General features: G+C 43.9%; 1 protein-coding gene across 1 annotated transcript in view; it reads left to right on the top strand.

Annotated features, from left to right (window-relative positions):
* The first annotated feature begins 1,474 nt into the window (after positions 1-1,474).
* The window catches only part of LOC141107555 (T-cell surface glycoprotein CD1b4-like), a 35,457-nt gene continuing 20,808 nt past the window's right edge, over positions 1,475-16,123 (top strand). The window contains exon 1 of the mRNA XM_073598379.1: positions 1,475-1,645. Coding sequence (XP_073454480.1) covers positions 1,582-1,645 — 64 coding nt within the window. The 5' untranslated portion in view covers positions 1,475-1,581. The remainder of the gene's footprint in view (positions 1,646-16,123) is intronic.

The raw sequence follows: 16,123 nt of genomic DNA on the forward strand, positions 1-16,123 counted from the left end.
CAATTCTGTATGAGGAGACACCTTGTGTATAGATCTTCTAGATTTCAAATGGAGACAGCAAATGGTAGCAATGGATAACCTTACCAGAAAAGGTGGACACAGTCACCATACGGTGGAGTGTCTTACAGGCTTGGGGGATCCAACGATCCCGAGGGTATCTGGCTGAAGAGATCCTGATGTGGAGTCGCATCCAAAACGACCATCACCGTTTGATAGTATAGGGGCTCCCAATCAATCCGGATGTCTTTCTCAGATGGGAGGTGTATGCCAAGAGAATTGGTTAGCATTGTATAGAAGGCAGAGAAGGTCAGGATTTACATGTGGAGAAGATGCAGGCTGCCATCCATCCTCTGAGATCTTCAGTCGGCCCCAAGGAGAGCTGTGCTGTGTACTTTGGCAGGAAGCAGTGCTGGGACTCCACTGTGATCATCTCTTCCTGCTCCACACACCTGTACTGAGGCTGTGAAAGCCCTGACTTGTCCAAAGAACGAGGGCCAGTCTTCCCTTTTCAAGCTTTTTGTGGCAGCAGGAAGCATTGGATGTGGTGGGCTTTGGTAACCCCTTACTCCTGTGAGTACTGCAGCCACCAGCTGTGGAGTAAGTGGAGTAAGCGGAGTAAGCAGTCAGAAATCCGATGCTGCCTCTAAAGCCCCAGCTACAGCATCTCAACTGAGAGCTGGTGGCGGAGTGATATGCAGCTGTCAGGGAAGCTGTAGCCGGAACTATAGAGTCAGTATCGGGAAAGGCGGCTGCCTGACTGCTTATTCCGCAGCCAGTAGCTGCAGCTCTCCCAGGAAGGATATTGGCATCCAACTGAGAGATAGTCCCACTCCCAGCACTACAGGTTAGCAGAGGTGCCAAAATGGAGTTATCTCAAACACATTCTGACCCTGGGGTGTGCCTGGGCATTAGGGTGTGCACACCCCGTGCGCACGCCTATGGTTTTGGGATCTTTCACAAATTCTGAAAGCTATAAGGGAAAATGAAAACCTTCAGATTTTTAGAGAAATTTGGAAATTTACACTTTTGCGTCTGTTCAATCTTCACCATTTTGCAAAAAGGCACAATTTAAAAGTTAAAAATATTTGTTATTTATTATCTCAATGCAGGTTAAGCTTTTATATTTAGTAGGAATTTTGTAAAATTTGCTGTGTATTTATTGGCTAATCATGATTTTAGTGGATTTTTAGCAAAAATATAGTTTTGATAAACATTTGCGCAAATATCGTGGGACCTTAAAAATCAGTAGCACCTTCTTTTAATTCTACTGGTCATGTGCTTTCAGAAAAGATATGGTTTGGGGGGTCTTTTACAAACTCTGAAAGATATAAATGAAAAATAAAAAAGCAAAGGAAAAATTGCATAAATGGTCTGGCCACCTGAGTGTAAAAATGCAGCACAGGGCCTGGCAGCGAAATGGTTAATTACCAGAGCTGCTTGCTGTTCAAATCTGTACTTCTTCCTGCAAAGAACAGTCATAAGAAGAAGTCCCTTTCTGCATGAACGCACAAGTTTTTTTCCTAGTACTATAATATATTAGTTGCTTTCTTTGTTTCCTTACAGCAGTTTTGAAGAAGAAAGATGAAGGTTCTTATACCATCCTTTATTGTATTCGTTCTCTTACTACAGATCATTACAGCTGAAGGTAAGAAAATTACATGGATCTTTTTTATATTAATGCAAAGTATCTTTATGAGACATTGCAACTGGTATCCTCAAACTACATCAATGTATTCAAGTTACCACTGTGTAATAAGTATAAGACTTCAAAGCTTTAGAACACAAATTTCACATCTTACTGCTATAAACAACTTCGAAACCTCTTAGCATTACCGACCCTACTGTTATAAAAATCACTCATTGCCACACTGATTTATTGCTGCTGTGTGAGAGATAACTTCACAATTAGGGATCAACTGTGAACTGTCTTACTATCAAAATATGGGTGAAAAGCAAACGCTACAGGGCCTTACTTATATACAGTATAACAATGAGCTGTAATCTGCAAAAAAAAAAAAAAAAAACTTTTATATTTTAGTTATTAACTGCTTCAGCCCCGGAAGATTTTACCCCCTTCCTGACCAGAGCACTTTTTGCGATTCGGCACTGCGTCGCTTTAACTGACAATTGTGCGGTCGTGCGACGTTGCACCCAAACAAAATTGATGTCCTTTTTTTTTCCCACAAATAGAGCTTTCTTTTGGTGGTATTTGATCACCTCTGCGGTTTTTATTTTTTGTGCTATAAACAAAAAAACAGCGACAATTTTGAAAAAAACGCTTTATTTTTTTACTTTTTGCTATAATAAATATCCCCCAAAAATATATAAAAAAAAAACAAAAATTTTTTTTCCCCTCAGTTTAGGCCGATAGGTATTCTTCTACATATTTTTGGTTAAAAAAATTGCAATAAGCGTATATTGATTGGTTTGCGCAAAAGTTATAGCGTCTACAAAGTAGGGGATAGATTTATAGAATTTTTGTTTTATTATTTTTTTTTTACTAGTAATGGCGGTGATCTGTGATTTTTATCGTGACTGCGACATTATGGCAGACACAACGGACAATTTTGACACATTTTTGGGACCATTGGCATTAATACAGCGATTAAAAATGCATTGATTACTGTAAAAATGTCGATGGCAGTGAAGGGGTTAACCACTAGGGGGCAGTGAAGGGGTTAAGTGTGTCCTAGTTTGTGTTCTAACTGAAGTGGGATGGGGACTGTGCAGGGAAAATAACAGATCGTCTGTTCATACTCTGTATGAATAGACGATCTGTCTGTTCTCCTCTCAGAGAACCGGAAACTGTATTTACACACACAGATCCCGGTTCTCTGTGTGCCCCGAGCGATCGCGGGAGCCCGGCGGTGATCGAGACTGCCGGGCACTCGCATCGGCTCGGGGGGCGAGCGGGGGGTGAGCGGGGAGCGCGTGACATAACGTCGTTTCGCCCAGCCGTGCCATTCTGCCGCAGTACAACTAGCTAGTCGGCATGTGGTTAAGAATTAAAAAATGAGAAAATAATTTAGATAAGAGGAAATCCAATTTAATGATTAAAGGCTTAGTTAAGCTTTTTATTTTTGAACTGTTTAACCCAGCTTAGTCCTCTTCATACTGCACTAAACTAAAAGTGTATTGAAGGAAACTTTTTTTATATACTTTTTTATATTATTTGTAAAATTAAAAAAAAAAAAATGTTGATAAATGAAACAGATTTAAGCTTGGATTCTACTTTACATGGTTGTAAAAATAGTTTTAATACATTGTAGGTAAACACTAACAATTTACATCTCCTATTTTCTCTCTTTTTGTTCTGTTAAATCCTACTGTTATTGAAAAAGACAACTGTAGAAAATAAAATAAAGTTTCAGTTCCCCCTTTAGTTCCAATCTGAGGTAGAAACTGTGTTTCCAAAATAATAATGTACAAGTGAACATGATGGAAGTGGGCTGAGTGAGGTGCTTAACCATTTCAATACAAGGCACTTATACACCTTCCTGCCCAGACCAATTTTCAGCTTTCAGTGCTGTTGCAGTTTGAATGACAATTGCGCGGTCATGCTACGCTGTACCCAAACTAAATTTTTTATCATTTTGTTCCCACAAATAGAGCTTTCTTTTGGTGATATTTGATCACCTCTGCGGTTTTTATTTTCTGCTAAACAAATAAAAAAAGACCGAAAATTTTGAAAAAAATTAAAGTTTTGCTTTTGTTTCTGTTTAAAAAATTAGTAAATAACTAAGTTTTCTCTTTCACTGATGGACACTGATAAGGCGGCACTGACGGCACTGATACGGTGGCACTGATGAGGTGGCACCAATGAGCGGGCACTGACGGGCACTGACGTTGGGCACTGATATGCACTGATGGACACTGGTTGGCGGCACTGATGGGTGGCACTGATATGCAGCACTGATGGGCATTGACAGGCGGCACTGATGGGCACTCATGGGTGGCACTGGGTGGCACTGGCAGGCGACACTGATGGGCACTGAAAGGCGGCACTGCCGGGCACTGATAGGGTGGCACTGATAGACGGCACTGATGGGCACTGATAAGTGGCACTGCTGGGCACTGATGGGCACTGATAGGCGGCACTGCTGGGCACTGATGGGCACTGATATATGGCACTGATGGGCACTGATATGAGGCACTGATAGGCATCCCTGGTGGCACTGACGGTGATAGGCATTGAAGTGGGCACTGATTGGCAGCTGCCTTGGCACAGATTGGCAGCTGCCTGGGTACATATTGGTATTTCCCTGGGGGTCTAGGGGGCATACCTGGTGGTCCAGTGTGAATGGCTTCCCTGGTGGTCCTGGGCGGGATCCGAGGGGGGGCTGTGCTGATAAACAATCAGTACAGACCCCCCTGTCAGGAGAGCAGCCGATCGGCTCTCCTCTACTCGCGTCTGACAGACGCGAGTGAGGAAAAGCTAATCAACGGCTCTTCCTGCTTACACTGTGATCAGCCGTGATTGGACATGGCTGATCACGTGGTAAAGAGCCTCCGTCAGAGACTCTTTACCTAGATCAGAGTTGCAGTGTGTCAGACTGACACATCGCAACAACGATCACCGCGATGCGCACCCCCGGGGGCGCGCAGTGGCTCAATATCTTGATCACATCATATGACGTCATATGACTGTCACTTGACCTGGAAGTGTAGAATGCTTCCACGGCTGGGCAGCAGAGGACTTGCTGCTTTTTAGTATGCCGGCTGCTGGAAAGGCTAGCATATAAACTCTTCTTTTGTAGGTGACAAAAGGCTCTGTGTCAACACATTTACTTTAAGAAAAGTTTATTAAAGAGGAGGTCCAGCCCCCCATGAAAAAATTGAAAGTCAGCAGCTACAAATACTATAGATGCTGCTGACTTTTAATATTAGGACACTTACCTGTCCTAGAATCCAGCGATGTTGGCACCCCAGCCAATGTTTCCATCGGCTCTCGGGTGCTGCCACCACCATTGCCTGTAAGGGAAATCGGCAGTGAAGCCTTATGGTTTCACTGCCGGTTCCCTACTGCGCATGCGCAATTTTCAACATAACCTTGCTATTGGGTGAGATGAGTGCGATCGTACAGTAGTTTGAACATTCTTTGGCGCTGCTCTTCTTTGGTATGTAAACAGACCTCTTCCAGTCCTGCGGCCATTGTTGAGTTTTCCACATTTGTTGGCATATTGAGTGCACATTTTAAAAGCATCATCTTTTAGGATTTTAAATATCTCAGCTGGGATACCATCACTTCTGCTGGCTTTGGTATTAGCAATGCTTTCTGGATGCCCAAAGGGACCAAACTGCATCCCAGGGGATGAGGTCACAAGGCCCTTGCACATATCTTTCAGAATGGTACAACATTACATTTCTTTTGTAGGGTAAGTCATACAATTCAGGATTCTCTTGTTATGATTGTTCACATTAAAGTATAATTATTGAAAGAAGAGTAAACTTAAAAAGAAATTGGATGTGACGTTAAAATTGGAGAGGGTTATAGGGTAGGATGTATGTGTGAGTGTCATAGAATTCAGTTAAATGTGGTCTTGGAATGGGGATTGTTATTTAGGTTTGTTAATTTCATACCAGTCTATCCAAGGTTTCCAGGAAGGGTATTTTGAGTGTTAACTGCCTTGAGAGGCAGCCAACATTACTTCATAGGTGATATGTATATTGTGGTGGTGTGGTGTGGTTCTAATTACTTCTATAAGAGTTGGAATTCCAATGTTTTTCCAACGTCTTACTAGTTCCAGTCGTGCACTTATGAGAATGTGAGAGATGATGCTTCTCAGAGGAGGAGGGACAGGATGGCCATACCCGGGTTTTTAGGGGGCTGGGAGCCAGTTATTTGTTTTATGAGGTTGAAAATAACAGACCAATAGGTTTGTAGAAGTGGGCAAGCCCAAAATATATGAATTATCGAGCCCCTATGGCCACATTGCCTCCAACATAATAGAGATGATTGGGGATTAAAACCAGCTAATCTTGTAGGAGCTAGGTACCACCTTAGAAGTATTTTTTGGGAGAGTTCCCACAAGTTGACACTCTTTGTGGCTTTATATATAGACATGATTGATAATTTCCATTGTTCAGGTGTATAGGATGCCATTAAGTCTATTTCCCATGTTTTCATAGAGGGGGTTTTGGTAAATATCTATTTTTGGTGTAGAATAAGGATATGCCTTTGATTGAGGTATTAGGGTTTGTGAAATATAAAAACATTCTCCAAGGAATTGTAATGGAAGAACTGGTGATGGATGACATTAGGTGTGAGATTTGAATATATGTGTACTGATCTTTGAGTTCTAGTCCAAATTTGATTTGAACTGCTCTAAAAGTTTTAAGTGAAGGGCCTATTTGAATGTGTTATGTATAAGCAGGCGGGTGGAGAGGGGGGGTGAAGGTAAGAGAGTTTGAGGAGAGAGGACAGGAGTGTCAGAAGCAGTGGTAGAGAGTGCATGTTACAGAGTGGAAGGAGAGCTTATTAGAGAGACAGGGTCACCTGCAGTCTGTTAGGTGCTTTCCAGTGCAGATTGCTGTATTTGTTTGCTTCGTGCAATCGTTGAAGTCCAGAGATTGAAGTGCATATCACTTGTAGAAAGAATCACTTAGAGATAGAAGCCTTAAGGATAGAAGCCATTGCAATGTGCTCCCCCAGCAATGTGCAGACCCCTTAAGGATGCTCAAATTTATACTGTTATAAGGGTGGGGTTGAAGTTCACTAATTAATCATGAGTGACTATAAGAATGCCTAACAATCAAAGTGGACTTTTTGCTTCTAAAGTCAGAATAGCAAGAGGCCAGAGGCCAAGATAAGATCAACACATAAAACTTAGGTAAGACAGTCCAGAGCAACAAATAACAACATCGTGGTTATGCACACAGGGCAACAGATAGAGAAGGCCACATACCAAAGACACACACACAGAGACAGCAAGCAAATCCCAATTTCATTTAACGGTGGAAGATGTGGTTGAGCTGACACATACCAAAGATACACACGCAGAGACAGCAAGCAAATCCCAATTTCATTTAATGGTGGAAGATGTGGTTGAGCTGACGCATGCCTGTAAAGAGACAGAGAAGGAATGATCAGGTGAGGCAGAACTTGAAGCAGAGATTGAAGTGCATATCACTTGTAGAAAGAATCACTTAGAGATAGAAGCCTTAAGGATAGAAGCCATTGCAATGTGCTCCCCCAGCAATGGTATGTGGTATTATATGCTGGTGGAGGTACTATCATTGTCTGGATCAGAAAGGATACCACATTCTTTGAGGAGATGTCACTGCGTAGGTATGATTATCTTTGGTGATGTAAATTTTCATTGGATAGCCCCATCTGTATGCAATTTTGTGATTGCGCAAAACTTTGGTCACAGTGTTTAAGCTTTTCCTCCTTTGTAATGTATATTGCGACTGATCAGCAAAAAAATGCAAGCTTTGGTATTGTGATGGAATTTGTTCCTGTTTCCTCATAATAGACATAAGATGCTCTTTAACATGAAACAAATGCAAACGAAGGAGTACAGCTCTGGGTATTTGGTCTGACAGATGAGACGGCTTAGAGAGGCGGTGAATCCTATCGATAGTAATGTCCAAGTCTGTGAGACTTGGTAGGAGAGATTTAAACATAGAAGCTGCATAGAGGCTCAGGTCAGATTGTTGCACTGATTCAGGGATCCCCCTTATTTTCAGATTGTTCCTTCTGGACCGGTCCTCCATATCTGCTAGCTTTGTTTTAATCCATGCCTTTTCACCTTCCCTCTCATCATGGGCATCGACCAGATCATTTATGGTGGAAGCGTATTCTTGCATTTTTGCCTCAATGTGATCCACTCTATTTCCCACTTCTTGTATGTCTTTATTAAATTGGTGCATACACACAGCCATATAGGATTGAATTGTGCTCTGCAAGGACAAAAGCATGTCTTTTAGAACCATGTTCAGCACAGGTTGATTTTGTGTGGGGAAAGATTCTATTGACTATTGGCAGTTCCCTCGTGTCTTTCCCTGAATCTGAGGCTGGGCTCACTGCCGAGCTCAATCCAGTGCTATCCAGCCTAGGGTTTTGTCTTGGCCGGGCTGCAGGATGATGGGGTAGGGGGATAAGAGTGCTGGCCAGTAGGGGATCCATTATTTTGGGAGTGATTGCCTTTTTAGAGGCCTTTTTCTTTGAGGGGGCTGCCGGGGGTGAGTAGGCCTCGGCGCCATCTAGCCCACCTCCACAGCGGTTCAATGAAAAGAAGTCCATCAGGCGCTGGGGCTTCCGATCATTCCGCCGTTTTGCAGACATGACCTTGGGGGGTATCCGGAGTTGTCTCGCTGAGGAATCAGGGTGTAGGGCACCGATAGGTGGCACTGATGGGCATTGATGAGGCGTGAACTTTGTCAGTAGTTTTTTTTTTTTAGAATAATTTGTTTTTTTTTGGGGGGGGGGGGGTGGCTGTTTTTTTTTCTTTACAATTTAACTTTTAAATATTTATTACAATTCTTTATTTTTTTAAATTTTTTTAACAGCCCTGTGGGGGGGGGGCACTTTGGTGGGATATCCGGGATCTAAACAGACCCCTGACATCTCCCCTTTAAGACAGGAAAAATGACTAAGGACACAGATGTCCCCTGTCCCCTCCTCTGTAGCCTCAGCTGCACTAAAGATGAATGGACAGGAACATGGGTGGACTGACAACTCATGGGGCCCCTGGGCAATAGGAGATTATGGGGCCCCTGGGCAATAGGAGAAGATTATGGGGCCCCCGGGCAATAGGAGATTATGGGGCCCCCAGGCAATAGATTATGGGGCCCCATATACACACACACATACAGTATACACACACAGACACACAATATACACACACAGAATACCCATAAACACACTGAAAAGGTACTGGAGAGGCGGGGCAGCTATAATCTTGGGGTTTTTAAAAAAACACAGATTTTTAAATACTGTCCCTGGTTTTATTGAGGCTGGCAACCTTGATGAGGCCCCTTAGTGGCATTGGGCCCTCGGGCAGTGCCCGAGTGCCTGAATGGTCAGTCCACCCCTGGACAGGAGACAGAGGCTCCTGTTCATTCATAAACTGAAGCATTGTGAACGCAGTTTATGATGCTCTTTTATGAATGGACAGTCAGTGATCTCTGACTCTGTTCATTCGAAAAAGGAAGGAGCCGCTCTCCATCCTGACAGATCTGGGACAGGGGGGACGGAAGGAGGTCACAAAGGATCCGGGGAGCACAGAGGGGACCCAGTGGAGGACACGGATGGGGACAGGAGGAGGACATGGACGGGGCCCGAAGGAGGACACAGATGGGGACCAGAGGAAGACACGGAGTGGGACCGGAGGAGGACACGGAGGACCCGGGGAGTCAGGGGACAGTCTGGGGTGATCAATGCGGTGGTGGGGGGAGTTACAATCACTCGTATCACTGTGTGGCTTTCATTAAAGCAGCTAAAACCCGCGTAAGGGAAAGGAGGAGAAGCGGCTGTCAGCTGCTTTATTGAAAGTCACACAAAGAGATCAGTGATCGTAAATCCCCTCACCACCACACCGATCATCTCTGAGGCTGCCCAGGTATCGGATTAGGCATCGGAGCATTTGCACCAGTACAAGTACTGGTGCAAATGCTCCGTATCGGCACTAATACCGATACTAGTATCAGTATCGGTGCAACCCGACTCTCCAGGATAACTAGTTCAAGGTCAGTGACTGCATCATCGTGGTTATATGGGAAATTCAGATCTTTCTTATATAATCTGTGTATTCTTGCTATCTCATCTTTAAGTCTTCTGATTCTGTCAGGTCCTTGACATTTTTGTCTATTATCATGCCCATCTTTGCACAAAACTTAACCTTGATATCTCCAATTTTCTTGAAAAGTTTTTGAGTCTTTCCCATTCTGTTGTTTTCCTCTATTTCTTTGCATCGATTGTTTTTTTTTATTCGTTTTGTCTTTTCTTGCTATCTTCTGGAAGTCTGCATTCAGCTGAGTATATCTTCCCCTTTCTCCATTGCCTTTTGCCTTCCTTCTTTGTTCAGCTATTTGTAAAGTATCATCAGACAGCCACTTTCCTCTCTTGCATTTCTTCTTTGGGATGGTTTTCATTGCTGCGTCTTGTACGATGTTACACACTGCCTTCCATAGTTCCTCAGGCACTCTGTCTATCAGATCGAATCCCTTAAGTCTGTTTGTCTTCTTTTTTTTTTTTTTTTTTTTTGCCACTTCAGCGAAGTATTTTCAGGGACTATGTTTTCAACTTTTCAGTTCAAGCCTATCCCAATAAGCATTCACATCACTGTGGCTATTTTTCCTTCTTTGATTCAAAAATTCAAAAGAAGAAGACATCTCCTATAGAAAAAAAAAAAAGAAACATAGTTCCTTCCCCTGTGACCCACCTACGCCTACACTCCCCCTACCCCCCCACCATTGCTCCCGTGTATCCCTACCCATTCCCGACTCCAACTCCTTCACCCGTATCTCCAATGTAAGTTCAAAGCCAATATGCTATTCCTAGTTTAGCAGGTTACTACCTAGGTAGTTTTTTTTTTTTTTTTTAACATTAAATTCCCCACAGTTCTGCCGCTTGAAGTGAGTACCTAAAATTCACCCAATCCTTCCATATCTCCTCGAAGGTTTTCATCTCTACTCCTTCACTATACTTCAAGTATTCAAGACTATAAATCTCGTTTATCTTGCCTAGCCACTCCCGTACCGTAGGTCTCCTTTTATCTTGCCAGTATCTGGGGATGAGGCTTTTTGCAGCGTTTAAGAGGTGGGGAAATAACGACTTCAGATATGCCTTCGTGGGAACTTTCCTCCCGTGGTGTAAAAACACCCAGGGGTCTAGGGGGATGTCTGTCTTTAAGATCTTGTTGATAATTTGCCTAATCTCCCCCCAAAATTCCATGATTACCGGGCACTGCCACCATATGTGCGCCATAGTCCCTATTCCTCCACAACCTCTCCAACATAACTGTGACCTTCCCTCCGTAATTCTATGCGCTCTATCTGGGGTTATATACATCCTTGTGAGGATCTTGTAGTTCATTTCTTAAAGCTTGTAATTTACTGAAGTAGCGTTCACCCTTTTCATAATCCTCCCCACCTCCTGTCTGTCAATCTTAATACCCAGCTCTTCCTCCCACTTCTCCACAAATCTCAGGTCTCCTACTCCCTCTAACTAATTGAGCGCTCTATAGGTCTTGGATATACCTCCCTTCCCTTTTTTCTCAACACATAGTTTCTCCAGAGGAAGTAGTTTCTCTATCGGTCTGATTGGTTGCTGGAGTGAATCTACAAAGTGTTTCAGTTGGCAGTATCGCCAGGGATCTATTGTCAACCATTAATTTTTAGCTTTTATTTCCTCCACTGTACACATCTTCCCCTGTTTGCATTTTGTAGATGATTTTTGGCAAAATTGACATCTTGAATAGGTTGATTCTCCCTCCCCATGATAGTTGGGTGTGTGAGATTCTGTTAAGGTCAGTTTTGACTTCGTTAAGGAGTGGTATGAAGTTTACGTGGAATAGAGACTCCTTGGTGGTGGTTATTTTAATACCTAGGTAGTTGAGCTCTTTTGCCCCCCATTTGAATGGAAATGACGATTGATACGCCGTATCGCTCGTGCTACCCTTTATTATCTCCAGTATTTCTGATTTGGCCTGGTTCACTCGGAAATTGGACAGTCTGCCGTACTCTTTAAGAGTCGCTACCAAGTTCGGGAGTGAGATCATCGGGTGCGTGATATAGAACAGTACGTCGTCCGCAAAGGCGGCAAGTTTATACTCCTCTTCACCCAGCTTTTCCCCCCTAATATCAGGGTTGATTCTTATCTTTGCCAGGAGGGGTTCTAAAGCAATCACAAACAACAATGGGGAGAGGGGGCACCCCTGTCTCGTACCATTGTACATTCTGAATGGTTTCGATAGGGTTCCATTTATTTTCACTCGCGCTGAAGGGTGTGAATATAAAGCTTTTATCCAGCCAATCAGTCTATCTCCTAGGCCAATCTCCTCCAGGGTGTCCCATATGAAGCCCCAGTCAACCCTGTCAAAGGCTTTCTCAGCGTCAATTGACAGGAGAAGACCTGGGGCCCCACTGTCTTGGACAGCCTGGACTGCCAGTAGCGTCTTGATGGCATTATCCCTCCCCTCCCTGCCTGGCACAAAGCCCACCTGGTCTGGGTGGATGACCCCATTGATTATTCTTTTCAGCCTGTCAGCTAGGATTTTAGCGAATAGCTTCGTATCGACGTTCAAGAGTGAAATGGGCCTGTAGCTCGAGCAAAGCGTGTTATCTTTTCCTTCTTTCCAGATTACAGTAATGCTGGCCTCCAGTGCTTCTTTCCTCATCTCCCATTTCTCCCCTATTCCGTTCATATACGAACACAACCTGGGAGTCAAGAGTTCCTGAAATTTTTTGTAGTATAGAGCGGTCAGGCCATCAGGCCCGGGGCTTTTACCATTTGGGATTTCCTGAATGGCTTTCTTGATCTCTAACTCCGAAATGGGGGCCTCTAGTATGCATTTGTCGCTTTCTGTTATCCTGGGTAGCATTGCTTCCTTTAAAAACTTTTTAGTTCTTACACTTTTACTACTTTTATTCTCTTGTGTGTTTTTAGTATTGATGGCATAAAGCCCTCCATAGAATTCTTGGAAGGTATCTGCTATATCCCCTGTTCTAAATCTGATTTCTCCAGACTTTGTCCTTATTTTCTCTACATAGTTGTTATCTTTCTTTTTTTTTAGGGCCCTTGCTAATACCTTCCCCGGTTTGTTCCCGTTGATATATCTGTCTTTTTTCACTAGATTGAATGTCTTGCGTGTTTCCTGCTCCATTAAATCCCTCAACTCTTCTCTTCTCCTCAATAATCTGGCCAGTATCTCCCCGTCTCCCGATATCTTGTGTTGTTGCTCTAACCCCTGGATATTCTTTAATAAGGTATTCTTCTCCTTGGCCCTGCTCCTTTTTTTTTCGGATCCCACCATCATAAATATGCCCCTGATGTAGGCTTTATGCGCCTCCCAAGTTGTGGCTTCAGATGTCTCTCCTGGTACATTAATTTTAAAATACAGGTCTAATTCTTCTTTCATTCTTTTTTCTACCTCTTTATCATGGAGGAGCTCCTCGTTTAACCTCCAGCCACTACTCTGTACTTGGGGCATCTCTGTTATCCATTGGAGACTCACATGGGGCATGGTCAGAAAATGTGATGCTGCCAATGCTCGACTCAGGTACCACCTCTAGCAGTCTATGTTCCATAAGGAAAAAATCTATTCTCGAGTACGTCCCGTGAACGTGGGAGCGGTAAGTGTAGTCTCTGAGATCTAAATGCTGTGTCCTCCATATATCCACAAGCTGGAGTTGGTGCAGCTTCCTTTTTAACTTATACCCCCACCCTCCGCTCAACTCGCGCACACGGGACGTACTGTCCATCCCTGGGTCCAGACACAGATTAAAGTCACCTGCTATTATGGCGCCCTCTCTCCTGAACTCCTCAAACTTGGATAGAACTCCCAATACGAATTTGATTGTGTTCTTGTTTGGGCTGTATATGTTTGCCAGGGAGCAGGCAGATCCGTTTATTTTGCCTCTTAGAAAAATATACCTTCCTTCCGGATCGGTCCTTCTCTCCTCTAGCTCAAACCTTACCCCTCTGGCAAACCCTATGGCGACTCCTTTTGCTCCCCTGACAGGGGAGTCCCCATAAAACCATACCGGAAAATCCCTGGAATATATTTTTTGGTGATTACTAATACATAGATGTGTCTCTTGGAGCATAGCGACATCAGCTTTTAAGAATTTTAGCTCACTTAATATATTGGCTCGTTTTATAGGGGCATTCATGCCTCTCACATTATAAGATATAAAATTTACCCTAGACATTATAAATTATTTTCTTTTTTCCTTTCTTTTCTTTCTTTTTTTTTTTTTTTTTTCTTTTTTGACTTCCGGGTGTCTACACTTAGTAGGGAGCAGGGCCGCCCTTCTCCCCTCCACTCTGGTGCCCCCCCCTCCCCCACCCTAACCCCCCGTTGCTTTCCCATTCCCTCCCTCTCCCTCCTCCCCCCTCCCGTCCCCCCCCACCCTCCCCATCCTCCCCCTCTATCCCAGTCGCCCGGGGTGGGCTATCCTTCCTCAGTCTCCTGATTGGATAGGAGAAAGAAGACGAAGAAAGAAACCGGTCACCCTCTCCCATCTCCTGGCTACCCGGTTTACCCCTCTGAGGTTGAGCTCCGATGCTGACGCTCGACGGGGCTCGTTTTTTTTTTTTTTTTTTTTTCCCCCCAGATGTGTTTTGGGGGGGAAAGTGTCCCACCTCAGCCCGGGCTCCCCCGTCCCCCACCCATCCCCCCTCAGCCCAACCGCCCATTGCCCCTATCTACTATTTAGGATTTAATGATCTGGTCTCTTTCAAGTTTCTTTTACTATAGCTGAGTATTTAAATTTATCAACGTCTGGAATGGTTAACTGGTTGCCATGTCTGTGATTCTTCTGCGATTCCTCCGGTTGCCCGGTTTTCCCACCATCCGGGTATATCTATTATTGGCAGATTGAAGTGTTTACAAAATTTAGGCGTGTCTTCTGGGAACCTCAAGATTGCCGTTCTTCCCTCTTTACGTCCCGTTAGACATGCCGGGAATCCCCATTGGTATTGAATCTCCTGCGACTTCATCTGCTCTAGTAGGGGTTTTAACGTCCTTCTCCTTGCTAGGGTCTCTATTGCTAGATCAGGAAAGATTTGAAGGGTGGATTCCCCATACTTTAAAGGTTGGTTTGTTTTCATGAAAATCCTAATCTTTTCTTTATCCTGAAAGTTGTGGAATCTAGCTATGACGTCTCTTGGCACTTCTCCCGAGATTTCGGCAGGCTTCCTCACCCTATGAATTCTTTCAAACTTGATTTTTTTGTCTGATCCTGCTTTGTTCACTATATGACCGAAGATGCTATTTATTTTTTCTTGTAGATCGTCATTTTCGCCTCTTATTTCAGGTAGACCTCTAATCCTCAGGTTTTTCCTTCGACTACGGTTTTCTTGGTCCTCGATTTTATACAATAGGTTTCTTTGGTCTCTTTGCATCTCGGCCATCTGTGATTTAAGCCTTTTAATCTCCTCTCCCTGTGTCGTCAAGTTCTCTTCTGTGGCCTCCACCCTTTGCAATAGGTGATTCATACTTTCTTGTATTGTTGCGATTTCGCCTTTTATTGACATTTCTAATTTTGCAAACATTTCCGCCATTTCATCCTTGGTTGGTAGCTGTTTTTTTTGTCGGGTCTCCATTGTAGATTCATCTAGCGGCGTCGCACCTCCTCCTGCTGGGATCTCCGTCGCTACCAGTTGTTTCTTTGCTCCGTTCTTCTGCGGGCTCTCTGTTTGTTTATTTTTTGTTCCTAAAGAGGTCTCCGGGTTTTCTTTTATCACTTCTTGGGTCATATATTTTCTTATAGTCCCTGGACTGGCGCTTACTCTAGGTGGAATTCCTGGGGTCCCTTTCCCGGCCTTACCCCTCATCTCCTCCTGATTCCTTACTGAAGGTTTTTTCTGAAGTCCAGTTCGCTGATTGGTCGCTTCTTCCTATACCTCCAATAGTTATCTGATGCTTATTGCGAAGAGGAATGGGGGTGAGGGTCTGCTCAGATCTATTGTCTGGGCTCAGATCTTATCTACTACAGTCCACTTCATTGACACTAGGGCAGGAGTAGTCCTTTGACTAATCAGTTCAGTCCCCCTCGTCATGCAAGTCAGACAAGTCAGGTGTCTCAACAACGTTTAACGCGACGTGGTTACGGCAAAGGAAGCATACAATGACACAGCATACAATGCAAAGTTCCCCAACAGTCCTGCATATGACTCCTCCCTCGTTTGCCCCTTATGGGCTTTCTCAATCCTGCATCTTAGACCATAAACTTCTATTCAGCATATTCCATAAACAACCGTCACAGCTGCGTTTTTCAGACTCACCCGGGGCGCTGCCGCTACTTCCTCCTCTTGGGACCAGCAAACCTCAGTTTAATCCATCAGATGTTTTTTTTTTTTTTTTTTTTTTTTACCTCCTCCGCCGATCTCCAGCCCTTTTCAAAGCTCCGAGGTTAGCACTCGCAGCGATCCTCTCTCTCAGCTGTTCTAATCCTC

This window comes from Aquarana catesbeiana, linkage group LG09 (assembly GCF_042186555.1).
Source record: "Aquarana catesbeiana isolate 2022-GZ linkage group LG09, ASM4218655v1, whole genome shotgun sequence".
Taxonomy (NCBI): domain Eukaryota; kingdom Metazoa; phylum Chordata; class Amphibia; order Anura; family Ranidae; genus Aquarana; species Aquarana catesbeiana.